At 44.6% G+C, this 27,142-nt stretch overlaps 1 protein-coding gene across 1 annotated transcript in view; it reads left to right on the forward strand.

The window, feature by feature from the left end:
• The window catches only part of MERTK (MER proto-oncogene, tyrosine kinase), a 115,892-nt gene that overhangs the window by 56,468 nt on the left and 32,282 nt on the right, over window positions 1-27,142 (forward strand). Inside the window, exons 5-8 of the mRNA XM_043918785.1 lie at window positions 5,455-5,541; window positions 10,442-10,557; window positions 19,027-19,210; window positions 22,984-23,135. Coding sequence (XP_043774720.1) covers window positions 5,455-5,541; window positions 10,442-10,557; window positions 19,027-19,210; window positions 22,984-23,135 — 539 coding nt within the window. The remainder of the gene's footprint in view (window positions 1-5,454; window positions 5,542-10,441; window positions 10,558-19,026; window positions 19,211-22,983; window positions 23,136-27,142) is intronic.

Raw genomic sequence — 27,142 nt, forward strand, 5'->3', positions numbered from 1 at the left:
AGTTCTTGATATTCGTTATAATGACAACAGTAACAATAATAACTAGAACTTGTGTGTCAATTTGTAATTCTCACAGTGCTTTCAGTAAAGAACCTCATAGCAGTCAACGATACAGTTAGGTATTTCCTAATTACCATTTTACAGATCAGGAAGAAATTTGGAACAAGTAAGGGACCTGCTTGCCTAAGGTCTAGCCTTTGTGTGGCAGCTGGAACGAGCCTCATAAAACATAGACTAGGTCATATCAGTCTTCTGCTCAAAGCCCCAGGTTTCCCATCTCTCTTGGAGGACGAAGGCCTGACAAACATATTCCCTGACTTCAAACCTTTCCTCACCCTCCAGAATAAACTTGGCCCATTCCCTCACCCCAAGTCTTTCCTCAGAGAACGTTTCTCAAGGAGCCACCTCTGACCCGCATGTTTTAAATCACTGCCACTTCTCCACACGCCCCGACCCCCTGACCCTCTTCTGTTTTTCCCGAGCATTAATCGCCTTCTAATACAGCATGCAGCTTATCAAACGGGGCAGGTCTCTGCCTCCCCCTGCCTGCCCCCTGCAATGTCTGCTGCCTGACTTTTGAATCTGGAAAACTTTACTCAAAGAATAAGTTTAATCAGAGAAGTGAGAAATGTGGAAACAAAGGAAAACAATCAAAGGAGACTAGATAATAATAATGTAGTCATTAAGCATAGTCAAGGGCCTTTAGCTCTTTCTCAAGGGCTACGGATAAGATTCCGAGCCATATCCTGTGAGCTGTCTTATAGATACCTAGCTGGGGAAGTTAACTACATGATGAGCAGACTGTACCCAGGACATGAGCTGTCACAATTCTGACAATTGGCCACAAAAAAAAAATGGGAACAAATGAACCCTAGAACTAAAGATTAACTGTACCTAAAACAACCAAGATGATGCTGGTCAGATGACTGATGACCAATTTGAGGATAACTTAGAAATGTGCTGTTGCCGCATGTAGACCACCCGCCACAATCTGTCTTTAAAAGCTCTCACCCGCTGCTTGGTGGGGTTGGAAGTTGGCCTTTGGACAGATGTCTGCCACCCTCCCCCACCCAGATGCCAGCACCTGAAATAAAGCAAACTTTCCTTTCCACCAATCTGGCCTGTTTATTGGCTTTTGAGGGGCAAGCAGCTGGACCCACAAACTCCTTTTGGTAACATTTATTAAGGCTATCATTTCTCACCCTCTTTTGTCCTTGAGAATGTGAGCTTTATAAAGGCAGGTACCTTTGCTTTATTCATGGATAGATCCCAGGTGCCTGGGAAAATATCTGGCACATAGCAGCTATGCAGTAAATGTTGAGTGAATGAATTCAGGGCAGAAAGTGAGTTCCAAGTTCATAAGTGTAAGCCCTTCATTTATGCAGCATATTATTGTATTTCTCTCCTCTCTGGGTAGAAAGATGAACACCAGGGGAAAAAAATAAAAGGACAGGATTGTTTAACCCAGAACTCAAAGAAACACCCTGACTGTGCTCTTAGGAGCTGCCTCCTCGGCAGTTCTGATTGTCCTTCCCTTGAGGGAGCATCCCGTGGCTGAAAGTTCCCTAGAGTATCTTTTTACCTTGTGTCAGGAGCTGTCTTTTTTTAAACCAGCAGAGTGCCAAGCAAGAGGGGCGCAAACCATCATAGTGAACTTGGGTGGGATGTGCTGGAGTCTGGGGGTGCCCACGAGAAAAGGACCTGGCAACAGGAGATGTGGAGGTGCTGGTGTTGGGGATGTTTGCGAGATTGGATGGGAGGGTGGAGACGTGGTGGGTGGGTACTTTTCTCCCTGGAAAACCACAAGGGTTGGGCTTTAAAACTTCAAGATCTATTCTAGGCTAGTATTGAGGGAGGAGAACGGAGAAGTGATGGGGTAGCTCTCTTTATTAGTCCATCTTGGTTGCTGCAGTCAACGCAGGTTTATAAATGAGTCTCCAAGTGGGAAGCTAACACCCTTAAGCCAAAAAACATGTATCACTGAATACATTAAGCCAGGAAGCCTATATTTGGCCTTAAGTTTTCACCCATTCAATTCTAGAGTAAGTTAATCTGGGTTGGAATCAGCCTCCATTTCTCTTTGCTAGCCTCTGTTTGGCCTGTGGACATTCACCACCTCAACCCGTGGGATAAAGTACTGCCCTTGATGGCTTGGCTTCTTGTGGGCAGTTCTGAGTCAGAGTGGGTGCCTTGTGCCAGGGAATTAGCTGCTGATTGTTTTCCTGACTTTGTGTGTCCTCCGAAGAGAAGCACAAAGAGGCAAAATGTCTTCCCCCTTAACCTAAAATCCTGTTGCATGAGGAGTGGTTTCACTCTCGACATCGATCAACCTTGCAGGACCAAAAAGCCATGGGCCTAACTCATCTTACTCTGGGATCTGTAGGAGATGGTGGATCTCAAGAAAGTAGGTCCATCCTCTTGTCTCCTTGCAGGCCCAGGCTTGCCCTCACCACCAGTTGTCAGAGGGATTCATCGTTTGTTTTCAAGGGTTTCCCAAGAGTTTGGACGAGGGTGATTGAAGTCAAATGATTGGTTTTAGCCTGCAGAAGTCTGCTCAAATATGTACAAAATGTAAGTTGCCTAGCAGCTCCCTGGGTCTTATGATTGAGCCAAAGCTGATTTTTCTAAACATAAGCCAAGTTTTGCCAGTTCACATTGCCTGGTGAAACAGGTATCTCATTTGGGAACTGATGACCTGGAAGGTTAAACAGGTGATACTCCAGCAGGAAAAGCCAAAGGTCACAGGTCTGCCTGTGAAAAGGTGGTGGGCTACAGGGGCCCAGGTGGTGGCACAGAGCAGCGGTCCCCAACCTTTTTGGCATGAGGGACCAGTTTCATGGAAGACAGTTTTTCCATGGACCAGAGGTAGTGGGTAGGGGGATGGTTTGGGGATGATTCAAGTGTGTTACGTTCATTGTGCACCTTATTTCTATTATTATTATATAATAATATTATATTATATACTATATTGTTATGTATTTGGCTGTGCTGAGTCTTAGTTAGTGGCACATGGGCTCTAGTTCCCTGACCAGGGATCAAGCCTGGGCCCCCGGCACTGGGAGCTCAGAGTCTTAGCCACTGGACCACCAGGGAAGACCCCAAGCATGTCTTTTTATCTCACTGAAATGTCGTTTCAGTAAGTAAGCCTGAAACTAGCATGTAGCAGATTATTCTGTCACCCCTGAAAATTCCTGAGACATCATTATCAACTAAAGTCCATAGTTGATTCAGATTTTCTTAGTCTTCACCTAGCGTCCTTTTACTGGCCTAGGATTTAGTTGTGTCTCATTCGGCTTCTCTTGGTTGTGACAATGTCGCAAACTTCCCTTGTTTTTAATGACATGGATGGTTTTGAGGAGTACTGGTCAGGTCTTTTTCTGTACTGTGTCCCGCAGTCTGGACCTGTCTGATGTTTACCTCCTTTTCCTCATGATTATATTTGGGCTCTATGTTTTGGTGGGGGAGGACCCCAGAGGGAAGTGCCCTTTTCATCACATCACATCAGAGGTATACTCTGTCAGCATGGCTTACAGCATTGACCTTGACCTTGACCCTCCGCCTGAGCTAGTGTTTGTCAGTTTCTCATTTGAAAGTTTTTCTTTGATTCCCCTTTCCATTTCGATCTCTTTGGAAGGAAGTCATGTGCAGGAGTAAGGATTAATGCTCCTCTTTAGGAGCGGAGCATCAGTATAAAAATCACTTGGAATTCTTCTGCATGGGGGTTTGTCTCTTCTCCCATTTATTTAATCATTTGTGTATATTGGTAAAGGGGCTTCCTAGGTGGCTTAGCAGTAAAGAATCTGCCTGCCAATGTAGGAGATGCAGGAGATGCAGGTTCCATCCTGGGGTCAGGAAGATCCCTTGGAGGACGGCATGGCAACCCACTCCAGTATTCTTGCCTGGGCAATCCCATGGACGGAGGAGCCTGGTGGGATACAGTCCATGGGGTCAAAAAAGAGTTGGACATGACTGAGCAACTAAACAACTCATGGATAATTATTTTATACTTTGGGTTACAATCTAATGCCACTTTATTTTCTTGTTCAACTTGTTCCCGCTTTGGTGACTGGGAGTTTTTTAGCTGGCTTCTGTGTCTCTTTGCCACCACCCCCACCCATCCTTTTGTGCATGTGTGGGTGTATGTGTGTCATATGTTTTATATTTTGCTCCAGGCTCATCTTACATGTTTACTGTTCCAAACTGAAAATCAGCATTTCTCCGAGGAACTCCGGCTCCTTTCACTGGCGCGTAGTATTATAAGAAACCAAGGGGGACTTCCCTGGTGATCCAGTGGCTAAGACTCCATGTTCCCAGTACAGGAGGCCTAGGTGTGATCCCACATGCCATAACTAAGACATTAAGCAACTAAATAAATAAAAACATTTTAAAAAGAAAGAAACCAAGATCTTGGGACTTCCCTGGAAGTCCAGTGGTTAAGACTCTGTGCTTCCAATGCAGGGGACATGGGTTCAATACCTGGTTGAGGAACTAAGATCCCACATGCCACACAGCGCAGTCAAAAGAATTAAAATAGTAATAAAATTAAAGAAACCAAGATCTGGATTGCTTCTCTTCCTTTCTCCTTAAAATGAATGAGTCAACTGAATATTTTTCATTTCTAAGATGTCTTTAAACCTCTGAAATGGTAGAATTTTTCTTCATTCAGCACCGGTGTCTTCAAGCAATAGTGATGCCTTGGGTTTACATAATTCCTTATGAATACATTGACTTTTACTATTAAAAAAGGATCAGTGCAACAGAAATTTCTTTCATCAGAGGTTTTAAAAACTGTGACTTTGGTCCTGCTGTTTCTGGAGTTCTGACATGTCCACAGTGCGTAGCATAGGATACACGGGGATGCTAAGCAGGGGGCTGTCTAGGTGAGCCCCATAAACCACTTTTCTTAACACTGTGGCCAGTAATTCCCACTGCAGGCTTCCCGGGTGGCACGCTGATAAAGAATATGCCTGCCAGTGCAGGAGATGCAAGAGATGCGGGCTCCCTCCCTGGGCAGGGAAGCTCCCCTGGAGGAGGGAATGGCACCCATTCCAGTATTCTTGCCTGGACATTCACAGGGACAGAGAAGCCTGGCGGGCTGCAGCCCGCGGGGTCACAGAGTTGGACACAGCTGAGGAATTAGGCACGCACACAATCCCCATAGCTCTGTGCTGAAATTTTTAAACTAAATGATACTGCTTTGTTACCCCATGTCTCACCACTGGGAAAAAAGAAAGAATTTTAATAAATTACAGATGTCTTTTAAGCCCATTGTTGCCTTGCTGCTGGTACCTAGGGTTTGTTTTTCAAACACCAACACACATTTTTAATTAACTTTGCATTTATGGCTTGAAGCACTGAACCACGAAGTAAAAGGATGCCCAGACTCCCGCAGGATTCTGATAAACAGCAGCCTGTCTCTCCAGCCCTGGTCTCATTGGTCTCCTTCTCCTCTAGGCCTGACCAAGACCACAATCTTCAGTTGTGAGGCCCACAATCAAAAAGGGCTGACCGTGTCCAAAAGCGTGCAGATCAACATCAAAGGTGAGTGTCAGGGTGGGTCCCCCCTGCATATTGCAGGGGAAGTACATTGTGAGCTGTGCAGCCAGCTGCCTGGGATTGAGCCCTGGCTTCCCTTTGTGACCTTGAAGAAGTCACTCAACACCTTCAGTGCCCCTCTGTAAAATGGTGATAATTACATCTCTTCCTGAGGGTTCAATGAGATAACGCAAACAGAAATACTCATAACAGGGCCTGACACTTGTCTTTGATCAACAGTAACTAGTTGAGTTTTCTGCTCAGTCAGAGAAGAAAATAGGCTGAAATGTTGACCCAGATCATCTTAGCTCCTCTTTTCAGTTTTTACTCTGCCATACTGAACTAGCGCCCACTGATCTCGGGATGGGCTGTGTCCTTCCCTGGGCAGCTGGAGCTGGAGCCAGTCCCCCAAGCAGCTGCTCTGAGAAGGGAGGAGGTCAGCGTCATGCCTCTCCTGGGGGCCCAGTGCTCTGGTCCCTCTCTCTCCTGATCTCTGTCCCACCCCTTGCTTCCCCTAAACTGGGATGTAACAAAATGAAAGGCAGGCGTTTGCAGGCACCCCCAGGCTGGTAGAGACATGCCAATCCAACATCTGTCTCTTCCTCCCCCTTCTGTGGGATCAAAGATATTTAAACCTGACACTTTGGAAAAATTGATACAGATGAACCTATGTGCAAAGCGGAAATAGAGACACAGATGTAGAGAGCAAACTGAAGCTGGGGTGGGAGGGATTGAGATGGATATATATATACTATTGATACTGTATATAAAATAGATCATTAGTGAGAGCTCAATATATAGCCCAGAGAATGCTACTCAATGCTCTGTGGTGACCTAAATGGGAAGGGAAAAAAAAAAAAAAGACATATATATGTATATATATAACTTATTCACTTTGCTATACAACAGAAACCAACACAACATTCTAAGGCAACTATACTCCAATTAAAGCTTTTAAAAAATAAAATAAAAATCTGACACTTGAAAGGAGAAACTTTTGTTACCTTTTCAAATCATCTCCTTAACCTTTCTCATAGAAATTCAAGGAAATAATATGTTTTAGTATTTGTTCTTAATTTATATTTTTAATAATTAATGAATTTTTATTGAAGTATAGTTGGTTTACCATATTGTGTTAATTACTGATGTACAGCAAAGTGATTCAGTCTTTACATATATATATATGTATATATATATGTAAAGTATATATATATATACACACTTTAAAATATTCTTTTCCCTTATGGTTTATCATAGGTTATTGAATATGTAGTTCTTGGTGATCTACAATAGGACCATATATAGGATCCATCCTATATATAAAAGTTTACATCAGCTAACCCCAGCCTACCATTCCATCCCTCCCTTAACCCCCTCCACCTTGGGGGTTATTTGTTCTATTCTCTACATTATTTGTTCTTAATTTAAATATTGAGAAGGAAATACTGAGTTTGTACTCCTTTTGGTCTTGTCCTTGGAGGAAATGATAGAGGGAAAAAGTGGTGTGTTTAATAATGAGTTAAAGGGTGGGTAAGGCGTAGCAGAAGACTCAAAAGTACAAGGCACTGTAGCTTTTAAAGGTGCTGACGTCTGTTGCTTTGCTCAGTCGCTCAGACGTGTCTGGCTCTTTGCGACCCCATGAACTGCAGCACACCAAGCTTCACTGCTGATGTTTAGTTTCAGCAAATCAGCTAGAAGAAGCTATGAGAGGGCATTTTCTAAAACATCGTTGGAATGGAAAAATGAGCAAACTGAAAGTTATTACAAGAGGAACTGTATAACTTCCTTCCTTCATTATGAATCACATTATTAAAATTTTCAAAAGAAATGCCAGGAATTTCAGGAACCCACCAGTGGGCGTAAATTTATAAAGACATTTTCATAAAGCATCAATATCTTAAAGTTTAAAAATCCATAAAGTGAGAAGCACTTCTTGAATTTCATGCTTCAGACAGAATCTCAACTAGGACTTTAACAAGTCCTATTTCTTAAACTCAGGTTTTGGGCTTTCTTTAACATGTATGTCAAAGCAACCAAAAGTCCCTGCCAATCTGTCATCAATTGAGGTATATGTAGCCAGATTTGGATCTGGAAAAGCAGATAATGTATTTAGGAAAGTGAGTCAAACGGAACTCTGGCTTTCTCACTCATCAAGCTGTGTGTGTCTCCTGGTAAAACTGGAATCCTGACCATGCCCAGTGGGTGCTTAATATGGTCTTTTCTTCCCCTCATCTGTGCCTCCTGTCCTCGCCTTCATCGCCAAGACATATCCCCCAGACCTCGTGCATGTGTTACCTCATTGCATCCTCATTTCAGCCCCATCGAACAGTGCAGTCTCTCCGCATGCAACAGAAGAGAGAGCTGAGTGGAGAGGGCATAGAACTGTGCCGTGGTGGGCCGTGCAGCCGGCTAAGTGGTGATCACACTCTCCAGCCCTTGCTGGTCTTCATGCTGGTCTGCTCCCTGCTCCCACAGCCAGCCACCAGCGTCCTGATGAGAGATACGCAGCTCTGGGTTGAGACAGACCTGAGTTCAAGTCCCCATTCTGTTGCTAGTGAACTCTGTGAGCTTTGGCAAGTTTTTAACTTCTTTGGTCCTCAAATTTCCCCTCCCACCAATGGGGATTGTAAGACTACTTCTCTCATAGAGTTCTAATCATGATCAAATGAAGTCCATAAAGATCCCTGGCACATAGTAAGCACTCATTCAAAAACATTAGTCATCTTTTTGGATTATAAATGTTGTTGTATGTGTGTTAGCCGCTTAATTGTGTCTGACTCTGCAACCCCGAGGACTGTAGCCCACCAGGCTCCTCTGTCCATGGGATTCTCCAGGCAAGAATACTGGAGTGAGCTTCTGTTCCCTTCTCCAGGGGATCTTCCTGGCCCAGGGATGGAACCTAGGTGTCCTGCATTACAGGCTGATTCTTTACTGTCTGAGCCACCAGAGAAGCCCATAAATGTGGTTATTAACATTAATTAAGAGTTTAGGGACTTTCCTGGTGGTCCACTGGTTAAGATGTTGTCTCCCAGTGCAGGGGGTGCAAGTTTGATCCCCGGTTGGGGAGCTAAGATTCCACATACTTCACCGTCAAAAAATCAAAATCTAAAGCAGAAGCAATATTGTAACAAATTCAATAACGACTTTAAAAAACTGGTCCACATCAAAATATCACACATATCAAAAGAAAGTTTAATGTATGAGTATTCTCTGGCGGTCCAGTGGTTAGGATTTCGGGCTTTCACTGCTAAGGGCAAGGGTTCGATTCCTGGTTGGGGAACTAAGAATCCTGCAAGCCATGTGGTGCAGCCAAAAGTAAATAAATAAATAATGAAAGCAGTATTGATTCACAGATTTTAATACATTAAAAAAAAAACAGATCTGTGTTGAATGTTATCAATACTGTGTTAGATTCTGTTAATAATAGATTATTAGTACTAATCTGTTGCTAATGAATATCTAGCCATGTCCCACCTGTGACTGAGGTCATCACACATTCATTACGGCCTGCCTTCCCCTCCCCAAGAGCAGATGCACTTGGCTCTTTGGCTTGAGCTGACTCACCCATTTCCTCAGCCAAGAAAGCTTCCTTCCGCCCTCACACACACACACAGGCACACGTGCACACACACACATGTTCCCGTGGTACCCCTCTTTTTCTCAGGGCAAGCCACTCCTCTTTGGTTCATGTAGGTCTCCCCAACTCAGCTTTTAGCTGAGGGATGAAGACAGATGTTCAGGTCCAATTCCTGGGTCCAAAAGATTCCCCTAGTGTAGGAAATGGCAACACACTCCAGTATTCTTGCTTGGGAAATCCTATTGATGGAGGAACCTGGTGGACTACAGTCCATGGGGTCAGAAAGCAGTCAGACATGACTGAGCGATTGAGCACGCACACAAAGACAGAGAGAAAGGGAAAAAATGGAGTAGTGACAGATTTCCTCTTCTTGGGCTCCAAAATCACTGTGAATGGCGACTGTAGCCATGATATTAAAAGATGCTTGCTCCTTGGAAGGAAAGCTATGACAAACCTAGACAGAGTATTAAAAAGCAAAGACATCGCTTTGCAGCCAAAGATCCATCTAGTCAAAGCTATGGTTTTTCCAGTACTCATTTATGAATGTAAGAATTGGACCATAAAAAAAGCTGAGTGCCGAAGAATTGATGCTTTCAAACTGTAATGCTGGAGAAGACTCTTGAGAGTCCCTTGGACTGCAAGGAGATCAAACCAGTCAATCCTAAAGGAATTCAACCCTGAATATTCATTGGAAGGACTGATGCTGAAGCTGAAACTCCAATACTCTGGCCACCTGATGCAAAGAGCTGACTCATTGGAAAAAACCCTGATGCTGGAAAAAATTGAAGGCAAAAAGAGGCGGGGGTGACAGAGGATGAGATGGTAAGATAGCATCACCAACTCAATGGACATGAGTTTGAGCAAACTCCGGGAGTTAGTGAAGGACAGGGGAGCCTGGCGTGCTGCAGTCCGTGGGGTTGCAAAGAGCTGGGCACGGCTTAGCGACTGAACAACAGTAAAACATACGGCAGATAGGGAGGGCCAGGCTCTTTGCCCTCATTTCGAGCACCAGCGACACCCCCGCACAGAGCAGGAGGAAATGGATATCTCCCCATGCTCGTCCAGCTAAAAGTTCTCAGGTCATCAGTGGGTAGGAGCATAGGTCTACATCCCACGTCTGGTCCAGGCAGTCATCCTGTCACTGCAAGACCAGTCTAGAGGCTTATATGATTACCCTCACCCAGAAGGTGGCTCCTCTTTAAAACTCATGTTTAGTTTTCCCAGTCTCAAGAAGCAGACATGGGGTTGGTATTAATGCACTTGTTTGGTAGCTGTGACCTCCTGTGGTTTATAATTGTGTCTGTGGTGTGTCTTTTGTCTTTTACATAGCAATTCCCTCCCCACCTACTGAAGTCAGGGTCCACAACAGCTCCGCACACAGCATCCTCATCTCCTGGGTCCCGGGTTTTGACGGCTACTCCCCGCTCAGCGATTGCAGAATTCAGGTAACCTTTCTTGATGAAGAGAACTAGCTATTTGAGGCTCAGTGACTCTGCCTGATTTTTTTTCCGCCTGAAGAGTGGCACAGACATCAAGTTGACACCCCTATTCAGAAGCCCTTGACCTCCTGCCTGCCCCGTGTCCACCAGCCGTGTGCCATTCTGTGATGTTCTGCCCTCCTGGGATGCTATGCCCTTCTTTGTGCGCGGTCCAGGGCCCAGTTGGAGGAGAAATGTGTTTCTAAGAAAGAACGTCATGAGACCAGGGAGAATGAATTTTTAAGGTACAAAAACACATCTGGCTTGTGACCAGGGGTTCAGGAAGCCAGGCATTCTCCAGCCTGGCTCCCCCTGGATTGGTGGCCATAAAGGACAAGAGACAGGTCATCCTCACTATGGAATGTACCAACTCAGCCTGTTGGAAAAATTGGGGATGACAGACCTTGTAGAGTCATCTCTCACTATCTAAAATTGATATAAAATAGAGCTATGAGAAATATAAGTTAGGTGCAGTGGTAAAGAATCCGCCTGTCACAGCAGGAGATGCAAGAGATGCAGGTTCATTCCCTGGGTCGGAAAGATCCCCTGGAGTAGGAAATGGCAACCCACTCCAGTATTCTTGCCTGGAAAATTCCGTGGACAGAGGAGCCTGGCGGTCGCAGAGTCGGACATGACTGAGCACACACACACACACCCTAAAATGATGCCTTGCCATGAAATAGACTCTGCTGTGAACATTCACTTCATAAAAAACGGAAGGGGAGCAGTAACACTATCTTTTACTGAGTGCCCACATGTGGCCTTACATATGTTCTATCCTAGAGAATGTTCTGTGTGCACTTGAGGAGAAGGTGTATTAAGCTATGGCTGGGTAGAGCATTTGCAATGTCTGTTAGGTCCAGATGGTTTATATATAGTCTTGTTCACTTACTCCGTTTCCTTGTTAATCTTCTGCCTTGTGGTTTTATCTATTATCGAAAATAGGAAATTGTGATGTCAACTATTGTTTTTGAATTGTCTATTTCTCCCTTCAGTTCTCTCAATGTTTGCTTCATGTATTTCAGGACTCTGTTGTTTTAGGGACCAACAGGGCCTGTTTCCCTGTCTATGGACATAACTGTCCCTGTATACAGACATAAATGAGGCATGGATCAGCCTCCCTTTGCCGAAGCACAATTTCAAGTGTACAACATAGTGGTTCAGATTGTTATAGGTTATACTCCATTTATGTGCTGTGCTTAGTCGCTCAGTCATGTCAGACTCTGTGCGACCCCAGGGACTGCAGCCCGCCAGGCTCCTCTGTCCATGGGATTCTCCAGGCAAGAATACTGGAGTGGGTTGCCATGCCCTCCTCCAGGGGATCTTCCCGACCCAGGGATTGAACCCGGGTCTCCTGCATGGCAGGTGGATTGTTTACCCTCTGAGCCACCAAGGAAGCCCAAGAATACTGGGGTGGGTAACCTATCCTTTCTCCAGGGGGACTTCCTGGCCCAGGAATCGAACCAGGATCACCTGCGCTGCAGGCGGATTCTTTACCAGCTGAGCTACATAGGAAGCCGATACTCTATTTATAGTTATTATAAAACATGGTTATATTCCCTATGTGGACTGGCCTTTTTAAAGATTGTTTCCAGTCACTGAGCTGGTTGAAGAGTCCAAGAGGAACATGAGACTCCTTCCTGTAGGAGGTTGTTACGTTCAGGGAGGCTGAGGAAGAGTACCGTTCCCCACAACCCTGCCACCCCCGAGAAGAGCGGTTCTTGGGGTAGATGTGAGACAGAGTAGGGTCGTTGGGAAGCCTGAAAGCACCAGGTCTCCCTCCAGGAGGAAGACGGATCACCACAAGCTTCTGTGGTGCTTTCTGTCTCTTTGCCCAAGCTTTGCGTGGCTATGGAATGAAGAAGCATCCTGAGACTGCCAAATTGCAGCCCCCTTGCCCACGTTGGGTCCTATGGTTAACCTGTTCTATGGTTTTCCTGTCTTTCTCCCACCAGCTAGCTCAGACTCCCTTCACCCATTCTCCTTTCCATCTCTCCAGATTTAGCAAATAGAAACACAGTTACTTTATAAGATAATTACACTGCTGATTTTGTGTCATACCTATACCCATAATTATTGGTTGTCTATTTGATCTTCGCTGGAGCAGCCGTAAATAGACTCCCCATGTCCAAGGTCAGCAGCGCTGGCTGAGCTTTGCTGGACCAGCTGTGTGGAGATACCTCACGTCCAAGGTCAGAGAAACCCCAGTAAGACGGTAGGCGCTGGAGCTGCCGTAAAGAGATACCCAATGTCTAGGGGCAAAGGAGAAGCCCCAGCAAGATGGTAGGAGGGGCGAATTCACGTTTAGAATCAAACCCCATTCCCACCAGAGACACTCAGAAGGATCAAACAAACCTTGTGTGCACCAGGACCCAGGGACCCCACAGAGACCGAGACAGAACTGTGTTTGGGCGTCTCCTGTGGAGTTACGGGTTGGCGGAGGTCTCCCACAGGGACAGGGGCATGGATGCAGCAGACATGGGGATGGCATAAGCCCTCTTGGAGGAGGTCGCCATTAACCCCACCATAGAGCTGCCAGAACTTACATAGGTCTGGGGAAAAGACTCTTGGAGGGCACAAACAGAACCTTGTGTACTAGAACCCAGGAGAAAGGAAAGGTGACCCCATAAGAGACTTGCCTGTGGGTGTCCAGGATTCTCTGGTGAAGGTGTGGGCTGGTGGTGGCCTGCTGCAGGGTTGGGGGCACGGACTGTAGCAGTACAGCATGGGATCTTTTGAGGGAGGCCACCATTATCTTCATTACATTACCTCCACCATAGTTTGGCCCCAGGTAAATAGCAGGGAGGGAACACAGCCCCACCCATCAACAGAAAATTGGATTAAAGATTTACTGAGCATGGCCCCGCCCATCAGAACAAGAACCAGTTTCCCCCTCAGTCAGCCTCTCCCATCAGGAAGCTTTCATAAGCCTCTTATCCTTCTCCATCAGAGGGCAGAAAGACTGAAAGCCACAATCACAGAAAACTAACCAATCTAATCACTTGTACCACGACCTTGTCTAACTCAATGAAACTATGAGCAATAATGTGTAAGGCCACGCAAGACAGACGGGTCATGGTGGAGAGTTCTGAAAAAATGTGGTCCACTGGAGAAGGGAATGCAAACCACTTCAGTATTCTTGCCTTGAGAACCCCATGAACAGTATGATAAGGCAAAAAGATAAGACACTGAAAGAGGAACTCCCCAGGTCAGTAGGTGCCCAATATGCTACTGGATATCAGTGGAGAACTAACTCCAGAAAGAATGAAGGGATGGAGCCAAAGCAAAAACAATACTCAGTTGTGGATGTGACTGGTGATAGAAGCAAGGTCTGATGCTGTAAAGAGCAATATCGCATAGGAACCTGGAATGTTAGGCCCATGAATCAAGGCAAATTGGAAGTGGTCAAACAGGAGATGACAAGAGTGAACATTGACATTCTAGGAATCAGTGAACTAAGATGGACTGGAATGGGTGAATTTAACTCAGATGACCATTATATCTACTACTGTGGGCAGGAATCCCTTAGAAGAAATGGAGTAGCCATCATAGTCAGCAAAAGAGTCCGAAATGCAGTACTTGGATGCAATCGCAAAAACGACAGAATGATCTCTGTTCATTTCCAAGGCAAACCATTCAATATCATGGTAATCCAAGTCTATACCCCAACCAGTAATGCTGAAGAATCTGAAGTTGAACGGTTTCATGAAGACCTACAAGACCTTCTAGAATTAACACCCCATAAAAGATGTCCTTTTCATTATAGGGGACTGGAATGCAAAAGTAGGAAGTCAAGAAACACCTGGCGTAACAGGGAAATTTAGCCTTGGAGTACAGAATGAAGCAGGGCAAAGGCTAATAGAGTTCTGCCAAGACAATGTACTGGTCATAGCAAACACCCTCTTCCAACAACACAAGAGAAGACTCTACACATGGACATCACCAGATGGTCAACACCGAAATCAGAGTGATTATATTGTTTGCAGCCAAAGATGGAGAAGCTCTACACATTCAGCAAAAACAAGACCAGGAGCTGACTGTGGTTCAGACCATGAACTCCTTATTGCCAAATTCAGGCTGAAATTGAAGAAAGTAGGGAAAACCACTAGACCATTCAGGTATGACCTAAGTCAAATCCCTGACGATTATCCAGTGGAAGTGAGAAGTAGATTTAAGGGACTAGATCTGATAGACAGAGTGCCTGATGAACTATGGATGGAGGTTCATGACATTGTATAGGAGACAGAGATCAAGACCATCCCCAAGAAAAAGAAATGCAAAAAGGCAAAATGGCTGTCTGAGGAGGCCTAACGAATAGCTGTGAAAAGAAGAGAAGCCAAAGCAAAGGAGAAAAGGAAAGATATACCCACTTGAATGCAGAGTTCCAAAGAATAGCAAGGAGAGATAAGAAAGCCTTCCTCAATGATCAGTGCAAAGAAATAGAGGAAAACAATAGAATGGGAAAGACTAGAGATCGCTTCAAGAAAATTAGACATACCAAGGGAACATTTCACACAAAGATGGGCTCAATAAAGGACAGAAATGGATGGACCTAACAGAAGCAGAAGATATCAAGAAGAGGTGGCAAGAATACACAGAAGAACTGTACAAAAAAGATCTTCATGACCCAGACAATCACAAAGGTGTGATCACTCACCTAGAGCCAGACATCCTGGAATGTGAAGTCAAGTGGGCCTTAGGAAGCATCACTACGAACAAAGCTAGTGGAGGTGATGGAATTCCAGTTGAGCTATTTCAATCCTGAAAGATGATGCTGTGAAAGTGCTGCACTCAATATGCCAGCAAATTTGGAAAGTAGCAGTGGCCACAGGACTGGAAAAGGTCAGTTTTCATTCCAATCCCTAAGAAAGGCAATCCCAAAGAATGCTCAAACTGCCACACAATTGCACTCATCTCACACACTAGCAAAGTAATGCTCAAAATTCTCCAAGCCAGGCTTCAACAGTACATGAACCGTGAACTTCCAGATGTTCAAGCTGGTTTTCGAAAAGGCAGAGGAACCAGAGATCAAATTGCCAACATTTCCTGGATCATCGAAAAAAGGAAGTTCCAGAAAAACATCTATTTCTACTTTATTGACTGTGCCAAAGCCTTTGACTGTGTGGATCACAATAAACTGTGGAAAATTCGGAAAGAGATGGGAATACCAGACCACCTGAGCTGCCTCTTGAGAAAGCTGTATGCAGGTCAGGAAGCAACAGTTAGAACTGGACATGGAACAACAGACTGGTTCCACACAAGAAAAGCAGTACGTCAAGGCTGTATATTGTCATTCTGCTTATTTAACTTATATGCAGAGTGCATCATGAGAAACGCTGGGCTGGATGAAGCACAAGCTGGAATCAAGATTGCTGGGAAAAATATCAATAACCTCAGATATGCAGGTGACACCACCCTTATGGCAGGAAGTGAAGAAGAACTAAAAAGCCTCTTGATGAAAGTAAAAGAGGAGAGTGAAAACGTTGGCTTAAAGCTCAACATTCAGAAAACAAAGATCATGGTATCCGGTCCCATCACTTCATAGCAAACAGATGGAGAAACAGTGGAAACAGTGGCAGACTTTATTTATTTGGGCTCCAAAATCACTGCAGATGGTGACTGCAGCCATGAAATTAAGAGACGCTTGCTCCTTGGAAGAAAAGTTATGACCAACCTAGACAGCATATTAAAAAGCAAAGACATTACTTTGCTAAAAAAGGTCCGTCTAGTCAAGGCTATGGTTTTTCCTGTAGTCATGTATGGATGTGAGAGTTGCACTATAAAGAAAGCTGAGCACTGAAGAATTGATGCTTTTGAACTGTGGTGTTGGAGAAGACTCTTGAGAGTCCCTTCGACTGCAAGGAGATCCAACCAGTCCATCCTAAAGGAGATCAGTCCTGGGTATTCATTGGAAGGACTGATTCTAAAGTTGAAACTCCAATACTTTGGCCACCTGATGCAAAGAGCTAACTCGTTTGAAAAGACCCTGATGCTGGGAGGGATTGGGGGCAGGGGGAGAAGGGGATGACAGAGGATGAGATGGTTGGATGGCATCACCGACTCAATGGGCATGAGTTTGAGTAAACTCCAGGAGTTGGTGATGGACAGGGAGGCCTGGTGTGTCCGTGGGGTTGTAACGAGTTGGACATGACTGAGCGACTGAACTGAATTGAACTTTAAATATAACTAAGTGTTCTGTATTTTCTCTGGCAGTCCTAGCGAAGTTGGTCAGAATTGGCTCTACAAGTTATATACTTTTATATTGTTTTTTTAAAAATTGGAATATACTTGCTTTACAATTTTGTGTTAGTTTCTGCTGTACAGCAACCTGAATTGGCTAAATATATACGTATATCTCCTCTCACCGCACCGGCCATCCCAGCCCTCCAGGTCTTCGCAGAGCACCAAGCTGTGTATTAACAGTGTCTTCCCATTTCTGAAGGGACCAAGTATAGTTTTGCAGCAGATTTTGTAGCAGATTCCCAGTTCATTGCAATGCTAAACTCTGACTTAGTAACAAACGAATGTTTGGACAAGATTCAGATCCATGCACTAGCAGGACACACCCGCTCACTTCCTTTGGTCCCGGCGTTGGTTTCATTCTTCACCCATTTTTGGGCTCTGGACTCCATTTCTATTTTTACCTCTCCCACATAGTCTTACTGTTTCATGCCCCAGGACCCACCGAGCACTGTTACAGAAACCACAGCCTCGTCTAGGAACATCCCTTCCAGAGTGTCCCTGTGAGTGGCAGCAGGGCAGTGTACCGCTCCGGAGGTGGGCAGGGGTGGGGACCCAGGGTTTCTTCCACCTTCGTTCCAGTGCTTGGTCACCAGGAGGTCGGTGCAGACTTTAAAGTGAAGAAACAAAAAGTAATTTCTGCCAACAGCCACCACCAAGATAAGCACCCAGCTCCTGGGTTCTCCTCTGGCGGCTCCTCAGGCCAATGGGCTCCGTCTTGTCACCCGGTGGAGTCTGTGGGTCTGAGTCAGACATGAGACTCCACCCCAGTGCCCCTCCTCATCGTATACGCTGGGGGATTTAGAATTCCACAATGTCAGCTTGTGACCCCTTGACCTAAATTTCAAACATATATCTCCTGAAATAACAAGACTGTATATCCACACCCTATAATTTCAAGCCCATTATTATCAGGAATTCATTTTGTGGGTTTAAGATTTTTTTCCCAAATTGTTCTTGGTGACTTCGGTTTTGTCCAATACTATTTAGTCTTTTCTGATTTTTATCAGTACAACATGTTTTAGAAATAGTGAAAAATATGCAGTGAAGGCTTCCCTGCTGGCTCCGACGGTGACAAATCTTCCTGTCATGCTGGACACCCAGGCTCGATCCCTGGGTTGGGAAGAGTCCCTGGAGGAGGGCATGGCAATTCACTGCAGTATTCCTGCCTGCAGAATTCCCTGGATAGAGGAGCCTGGTGGCTGCAGTCCATGGGGTCCCAAGGAGTCAGACACGACTGAATGACTAGCACTGTCACTTCACCTTCAAAAACATACAGTGAAGGAAGACTCTGCATGACCCCCGATAAGAGGTTTCCAAGGGCAAAGCTGGAAGTTTCCATAAGACTTGCTGGGGACTTCCATAAGACTAGACTAGACTTCCATAAGACTTCCATAAGACTAGACTTGCTGGGGATTCACTCCTCTTGGCTATACGTACAGAAGACATCTGGAGAGGGATATGGGGAGACTGGTGGTGGTTATGGAGGGAAAGATGGGGTACAAGGACTCAGAAGAAAGAGCTGATAGGTTTTCTAAGGATTTGGAGAAAAGCTTGTTGGGTAAGGTGCAAATGATCCTTTCCTATATCTCTCCACCAAAAAATGCCATAAAATCTGCATTATCTGTGTGTGCTTTTGAAGTTGAGTTTATATTGGAGTGGGAATTAGGGGGTAAGAATAAGTGACACGCTCAAATTAGCCTCAAGACAACAGCAGAATGCCTCAGGTTACATAATGAAATACAGATTATTATTTTTTTTTAAAGTAGGATTTGGGAAATGTTCTCTTTAAAGGGTCAGATTGTATATATTTCAGGTCGTTATTGATTATGTGAAATAACTGGGAAAAAAAAAAAGTCCAAGAATTAAAGTGATTCTGAGAGAGGAAAAGCTACCTTTCTTTTCGGTTAAATGTAAATTATAAGGATTATAATGTTGAGATGATGATGTATTTGCTCTGTTACCTGCCACAGTGAGAACAGTTATTTCAGGCATTTTTCATCAGGCTCCCAACTGTGGCTCAGGTAAGTAGCATGAATAACATGCTGGTGGGAAGTTTAGGGTGTGACCCGAAAGGAAGCAGGTACTTCCTCGCATGCAGAGGAAGGGCCGTGCACGCTGGAGGCACGGATGCCCGAGTCTAACGTTCCTGCTGCTTTACTCACGCCTGGTCCACGATTTGTACTCTTCATTTAGGTCAAGGAAGTTGAGCCGCTGAGTCATGGCTCAGTCAGGGTGTTTAACACCTCGGCTTCAGCACATCTGTATCAAATCGAGCAGCTGCAAGCTCTGGCGAATTACAGCATCGGCGTGTCCTGCATGAATGAAGTCGGCTGGTCTGCAATAAGCCCTTGGATTCTTGCCAGCACAACCGAAGGAGGTAATTCCTGGGGTTCAGAAGTGAATATTGTGCCTGATGGCGTGTGATGAAATAAACCCTTCCTGATGGGCTGGTTCAGACTTTAACTTTTGTTTGTGTGGCCTTTGTCTCTGGAAGAGAATTTTATGGAGATGGCTAATGAAAATGGGACAGATGTTTCCTTCCATACAGTAAGTTCGCTACACACAAACCTTTAAGTTGCGAGCTTTCAGAGATGCGCACTTGGATCTGGTTGCAGCAAGGAACCAGAACCTGTGCTATCTGTCAGGCAGCTCGCCCTCCGTCTCCTATTGCGACAGTCCTTCAGCTCTAGCATCTCCACCTCCTCTCTCTCCTTCAGGCAGTAACTCTTCTTGCCTGTTCACTGGATGTCGGCCCCTGTGCGCCAGCCGCTGTACTGTACTACTGTACTTTTTAAAACGTGAAAAATGTTTTATTTTTGGTTTGCTTTTTTATGTATTATTTGTATGAAAAGAATTACTGTAGGGTAAGGGAGTTAGAGAAGGTGAGGTTCAGAAAAAGAACGAGACCGGCACTTTACGGGAACAGATCACCTTCAATGAGGCGAGAAGGAGCAGCAGTCAGATTAGCGAGCTGCTGCACTAACCCAAGAAAAGGGTAAGCATATGTAGGCATGTATGTGGAAAGCGACTGTCTTAAGGGGGCCTGTTCTTCTCCAAGGTTGTTTGGAGAAATTCTCTCTTAAAAGGCTGGGGCAAGGAATTCTGGAGATCAGCCAGAGGCTGGGACCGGCTGGGAGCTGGGCATAATCAACCTTAACGTCCATTTTTTTCTTCCCGTGAGAGAGCTCTTTGTTTTGCATGGAACGACGGGGAGGACCTGGAGGGGAGTTTTAACTCCAGGCTATTTTGAGCCGTGTAACTTTCCTTCAATTATAAACCTATTACAGTACAGCACTATATGGCCAATTGTGTTAGTTGGGTACCTAGGCTAACTTTGCTGGACTTACAAACAAATTGGATTTATAAATGCCCTCTTGGAAAAAGAACTCGTTGGTGTGTAGGGGACTTACTGAATTTGAAAAGGGTCCAGTGACAAACCTTATACTTACTATGGATAGGTGATTTTTTTCTTTTATATAGGAAGATATTAATAGTAGCACACTCTTTATAGCATATATTAATTAAAATACAACTGCTTCCCAGGTGGCACTAGTCAGAACCTGCCTGCCAATGCAGGAGATGTAAGAGATGCCCTTCGATCCCTCGGTCGGGAAGATCCCCTGGAGAAGGAAATGGCAACCCACTCCAGTATTCTTTTCTAGACAATTCCATGGACAGAGGATCCTGGCAGACTGTGGTCCATTGGGTCACAAAGAGTCAGACACGACTGAAGTGTCTTAGCATGAAGCATATATGAAAGTTATTACTCACAGCATCAAAGTCAAGAAACTAATAAATATGAAGGTAGCTAATGTTCAAGAAGCACCTACTATGTGTCAGTGACCATCTTAGGTACTTTATGTGCATTATTTCATTAGCTCCTCGTAGCAACTGTATGAAGTAGGTACTGTTGGTTCTATATTATTTTCTCATAGCAAATTTTATTTGCATCTGTAAACTTTCTGTGTACTGCTTTTGATTTCCAAGATCTTACAGTTTTTCTATGAACATTGAAGTGAATATTGTATTATAGTTATGTTAGATTTCAATTGTACAGTTTCTGTTATTTCTCAGTTTAGAGTTCTGGGTAGCTTAGAGTCTCTTTCCTGCCCTGAACTCCCGCCTTACCTAATCAGTGCTCTAGTTTTAATACAGACTGTGGGAAAGGTCTAGATCACAAATTGTTAGGGTTTAATCCTTGCACAAATGAAACTATTGCCAAGGTTGTAAAATATCTTAAATGAAGAAGAAAAACCTTTGAGAATGATTTTTATTTGCTGTTTCATTTTGATTCAGCTAAAAATATTAACACTTTCTGGTTTCTGTTTTGATTTCTTCTTTGAGCTGTTAGTTATTTAGGTGTCTAATGTAATTTCCAAAATATTTAAGGGGTTTTCCAGAGATCTTTGTATGACTGACTTTTAATTTCATTCTACTGGGGTCAAAGACCATAATTTGTGTTGCTTGAATCCTTTGATATTTATCAAGACTTATTTCCTGGTGCAGAACATGATGTGCCCTGATAAATGTTCAGTGTGCACTTGAAGGGAATGTGCATCCTGCTCTGATTAGACGCATTTTGTTGTTGTTGTTCAGTCAATCAGTCGTGTCCAACTCTTTGTGACCCCATGCACTGCAGCACTCCAGGATTCCCTGTCCATCGCCATCTCCCAGAGTTTGCTCAAACTCATGTCCATTGAATCGGTGATGCCATCCAACCATCTCATCCTCTGTCGTCCCCTTCTCCTCCTGCCCTCAATCTTTCCCAGCATCATGGTATTTTCCAATGAGTCAGTTCTTCGAATCAGGTGGCCAAAATATTGGAGCTTCAGCTTCAGCATCAGTCCTTCTGAGTGAATATTCAGGGTTGATTTCCTTTAGGGTTGACTGGTTTGATCTCCTTGCAGTCCAAGGGATGCTCAAGAGTCTTCTCCAGAACCACAGTTCGAAAATATCAATTCTTCAGTGCTCAGCCTTCTTTATGATCCAACTCTCACATCTGAACATGAGTACTAGAAAAAGCATAGCTTTGACCATGTAGACCTTTGTCAACAAAATGATGTCTTTGCATTTTAATATGCCTGTCTAGGTTTGTCATAGATGGAATGTTATATAATGTCAACTTGGTCAGGTTTGTTGGTAGTGTTTTTCAAACTGTATTCTTAATGACTTTCTGCTTCCTTTTTCTATCAATTATGTAGACAAGTGCATTAAAATCTGCAATTATAATTGTGAATTTATCTATTTCTATTTGCAGGTCTAGCAGTTCAGATATTTTAAAGTGCTGTGTTTTTGTTTGTTTGTTTGTTTGTTTGTTTTTGAGACCCAACTATTTTCCTATTTATTTATTTGACTGTGCTGGGCCTCCATTGCAGCAGGTGGGATCTTTAGTTGTGGCGTGTGGGATCCAGTTCCCTGACCAGGGATTGAATTGAGGCCCCCTGCATTGGGAATATGGAGTCTTAGCCCCTGGACCACCAGAGAAGTCCCTGAGGTTCTGTTATTTTTGGCATAAATGTTTAATATTACTGGGCTTTCTGAATAAATTGGCCACTTTATCATTATGAAATTATTTTCTTTATTTTTGGTATTAATAGCATTATTTGTGAAATCTATTTTATCTGATATTAATATAGCCATTTTAGCTCTCTTTTGATCACATGGTATATCATTTATTCATACTTATTTTAACTTATTTGTATCTTTATACTTGATGTGTGTTTCATATCAGGAGTACTTTACTTCACAATTTTTGCCTTTGAATTGGGATAGTTAGCCCAATAAAATGTAATGGTATCATTCATATGGATAGATGTGTTGTTTAGTCACTAAGTCGTGTCTGACTCTTTTGTGACCCCATGGACTGTAGCCCGCCCAGCTTCTCTTTCCATGGGATTTCCCAGGCAGGGATACTGGAGTGGGTTACCACTGCCTTCTCCATCTCCTGCATTGGCAGGTAGGGGTTTTTGTTTGTTTGTTTTTTTAATCACTAAGCCACCAGAGAAGCCCATGGATAGATTTACACCTATCATGTTTTCTGTTGGTTCTGTCTATAACTTGGTCCACTTTCTTCTTTTGGATCCGTTGAGTGGTTTTTATTCTGTGCGTTTCTTTGTAGCTCCTCATCCCTCTCCCCCTTTCCTTTTGCAGCCCCGTCAGTAGCACCTCTGAACGTCACCATGTTTCTGAATGAGTCCAGCAACAAGGTGGCCGTCAGGTGGATCAAGCCTCCCGTTAAGCGGCAGGACGGGGATCTGGTGGGCTATCACATCTCTCACGTGTGGCGGAATGCAGAGACATCCGTAAGTCTGAACTGTAACAGGTGGTCTTGTCGCCTTGGGTTTGTTGACGTATACTGCTTTAGGAGCTTTCTTTTCGTCGTAAAAAGACCTGATATTCCTGGGTTAGGCAAGGCATCTTCCAGTGGGAGATAAACAGTGTTACAAATTGCTGGCTTGCTTCGTTACTCGGTTGTGTCCGACTCTTTGTGACCTGTGGACCATAGCCCACCAGGCTTCTCTGTTTACGGGATTTTTCTGGCAAGAATACTGGAGTGGGTTGCCATTTCCTTCTTCAGGGGATCTTCCCAACCCATAGGGATCGAACCCAAGTCTCCTACATCTCCTGTGTTGCAGGCAGATTCTTTACTCACTGAGCCATTGGGGAAAAATTAGAAGTGCCTAAAAAGTTAAATTCCATTTGGAGCTTTCCTCACTGACTCTTCATCCATTCATTTATTTCCTCAGTCAGTGCAAATAGGACTCCTCCTCTGTTATCATCTAATTGTTGCCTTCATGAAATTTTGGCTCTCTGAGGAAAATAGCGAATTACTCAGAGGAGTTGCAGGGCTTAGCAGTCCTGCAATTTATATTGGGCTTCCCTGGTAGCTCAGCTGGTGAAGAATCTGCCTGCAATTCCAACTCCAGTATTCTTCAGCTTCCCTGGTGGCTCAGCTGGTAAAGAATCTGCCTGAAATGTGGGAGACCTGGGTTCGATCCTTGGCTTGGGAGGATTCCCTGGAGAAGGGAAGGCTACAATTTATAGCCTCTCGAAAATTCCAGAAGATGCTTTTCTGAAAACTGTTGTCAGGGAAGAATCCCAGCCTCATGGTGGATGGCAGAGAGTAACTGGACTCCAAAGGGGAGGTTCTGCCAGCAAGCAGGTGTCATGGCACAGCTCCATAGAACGTACTGTATAGCACAGCTTTGTTCAACGTGATTCCAGTCAAGCCGGGGGGACATCTGGTTTTGATTGCTGTGAGGTCTAAAGGTGCAGGGAACAGCTATCGTGGGACCATCTGATCCAAGGCAGAAATGGGGGAGGGGCAGCCAACAGTGGGCAGCTCCCAGACAGCACCCCCTCCCTCTTGGGAACAGAAGAGGGTTGAAGTGTCACTGACTTCTCATGAAACAGACTATCTGTACAAGAGCAGATGCACTTGCTTCATCCTCAAGACTGTCTCTCTACCACCATCATGGAGAGCATGGTTCTTTTGTATTGTCACATTCCTGATCCAGACTTCAGCATCCTCATGGCGTTTGTACAGAGCATCACATGAAAGTTAATGCAATGTCTTGGCATGAGAGAGGGGTGGAATGAACAACTGCACCACCTGATGATGTCCAAGCTTTGTGCAGTCATTTTCAACCTCAGGTCATCCAGCTTTAACCAAAACTGCCATCTTTCAGAAAAACAATTGGGATTTACTCTTTTTTTTCCTGCCTCAGTTTACCTCTCAGGAAAGCACACTGTTGGACGCAGTCAGTGATGGAAAAGGAAGAAGGCTTAGAAATCCATGGCTTCTTCTGCCTGGTACTAAATGATACCAGGCTGCTATTTGTACCGGTCAAAACCCTGCTTAAGAGTTGCAGCTATGAGAGAAGCAGTCCTCGTTTCCTGCTTTTTTGTTTCAAAGCGTTTGTGCAAGGTGCCTGTTGATCACAGTTCCTCACTGACTGGGTCAGGGGAGTCAAATACCTCTCTTATAGGAAAGCTCTTTTTTACGATACTACATTCTTAACAGACACATGAAGCTCTGATGATTGAGTTCTGATTCAGTAGGAACTTTCTCTGATTGACCGAAGATAGTGATTCTCAACAGACACTTGAGTGGTGAAGAAACAAGGCAGTTTCTTTCAAGGGCTGCAGGCTGGGCTCCCTGGAGGGTCAGTGGTGGAGAACTCGCCTGCCAGTTCAGGAGATGTGGTTCCTGGTCCGAGAAGATGCCACGTTCCTTGGAGCAACTAAGTAAGTGCGCCACAACCATACAGCCCGTGCTCTAGAGCCTGGGAACTGCAATTACCGAGCTCGTGTGTCGCAACTACAGAAGCCCTCGAGCCCTAGAGCCTGTGCTCAGCCACAAGAGATGCCAGCGAAATGACATTATCTGTGCACCGCAACTAGAGAGTAGCCCCCGCTCTCCACAACTAAAGAAAAAGCTGCCCAGCACCAAAGACCCAGTGCAGCCAAAACAAACAATAAATAAATAAACTGCAGAGAAAGTACTGCAAATCCTAATTAAAGGCCTAGTGATGGGAGTTGACATTCCAAATAAATAAAGAGGAAAAGTGTTAGTCACTCAGTTGTGTCCAACTCTTTCAATCCCGTGGACTGTAGCCCACCAGGCCCCTCTGTCCATGGACTTCTCCAGGCAAGAAAACTAGAGTGGGGTGCCATTTCCTTCTCCGGGAGATCTTCCCAACCCAGGGCTCAAACTCGAATCTCTGTGGCTCCTACATTTCAGGCAGATTCTTTACCTTCTAAGCCACCAGAAGAGCCCAAAGAGGAAGAGAAAGGAAATTAAAAAAACAAAAAGAGCCAGAGGTCATCCTGTCTTTTTCTGCCCTGGTGTGAGTCAAAGATACTTCTTTAGAGGGCACCCTGGCACTGATGGGAGCTGAAGGGCGAGAGTGATGAAAGCCTTCCGAATGATGCCACCAGAGAGCCTAATACAGTGGCACAGCTGCCCTTCAGAACGGTCCCCTCTGTGAGAGAACAATATGGCACAGTTAGGGCTGCGACCTTTCTGCATTGCCTCCTGGGAGATGCTGGATTTTCCCAGCGAGAGGGTCATTTGCATTGTACTCATTCTCTACTCTGTTTGGGTAACATTCTCTGAGGCAGGAAGCTCCCATCTCTCTGGCCAAGAACATGCGTGCTTTGTTGCTCAGTCATGTCCAACTCTTTGTGATCCCGAGGACTATAGCCCACCAGGCTCCTCTGTCCTTGGGATTTCCCAGGGAAGAATACTGGAGTGGGTTGCCATGCCCTCCTCCAGGGGATCTTACTGACCCAGGGATGGAACTTGGGTCTCCTGCATTGCAGAAGGGATTCTTTACCGTCTGAGCCACCAGCTTCTGGAGACGAAGAAGAATACTGAAGAGAAGCCTCCCTCAGAGGAGCCTAGAACCTCCGTCTGAACTGAAGCTTGAAATGAACTCTGTGTCCATCTCTTAGGTTCCCTAATCTGCCTTCATTTCCAAAGAGCGAGAGTTTGACACAGCTTCCCTGAAAATTGTCCTTTCATTTTCGTTTTAAGAAAATTGTTATTGGGACTTCCCTGGTGGTCCAGTGGTTAAGACTCTGCCCTTCCCCAGCAGCGGGCACTGGGTTGATCCCTGTTTGAGGAACTAAGATCCAACATATCGCAGGGCACCACCAAAAAATAAAAACAAAAAAAAGGGGGAATGGATATGTACACGCTGCTGGATTTAAAATGGATAACCAGAAAGGCCTTACTGTCCAGCACAGGGCACTCTGCTCAGTGTTATGTGGCAGCCTGGATGGGAGGGGAGTTTGGGGGAGAAGGGACACATGTGTATGTGTGGCTGAGGCCCTTTGCTGTCCGTCTGCAACTGTCACAACATCGTTAATCATCTATACTCCTATATAAAACAAAAAGTTTTAAAAAGAGAAGAAAAAAACTGTCACTAAAGCTGCATTTTCTTTATGCAAGGTGGTGAAATTGGATATTTTGGAAGAGATTCCAACTTACTACTCTAATAAAGATTTTTTTTTTTTCGGTATAGAATTTCAGAACTTTCTTCAAGTAGTCTTTGGGTGGGTTCACAGTTTGCTGAAAATTGTAATAACCCACCGAAGTTTTCAAAGTTTTTACCTTCATTATCTTACAACTATTGTGTCACTTACACACTAAGAAACTCCTGATATTTATTATATGGACATTTTCTATATCTTATATATATATTTATATATATACTTGGATGTGCTGGGTCTTAGTTGCTGCATGTGGAATCTAGTTCCCTTACCAGGGATCGAATCTGGGTTGCCGGCTTTGGAAGCATGGAGT

The sequence above is a fragment of the Cervus elaphus genome, chromosome 11 (assembly GCF_910594005.1).
Source record: "Cervus elaphus chromosome 11, mCerEla1.1, whole genome shotgun sequence".
Taxonomy (NCBI): Eukaryota; Metazoa; Chordata; class Mammalia; order Artiodactyla; family Cervidae; genus Cervus; species Cervus elaphus.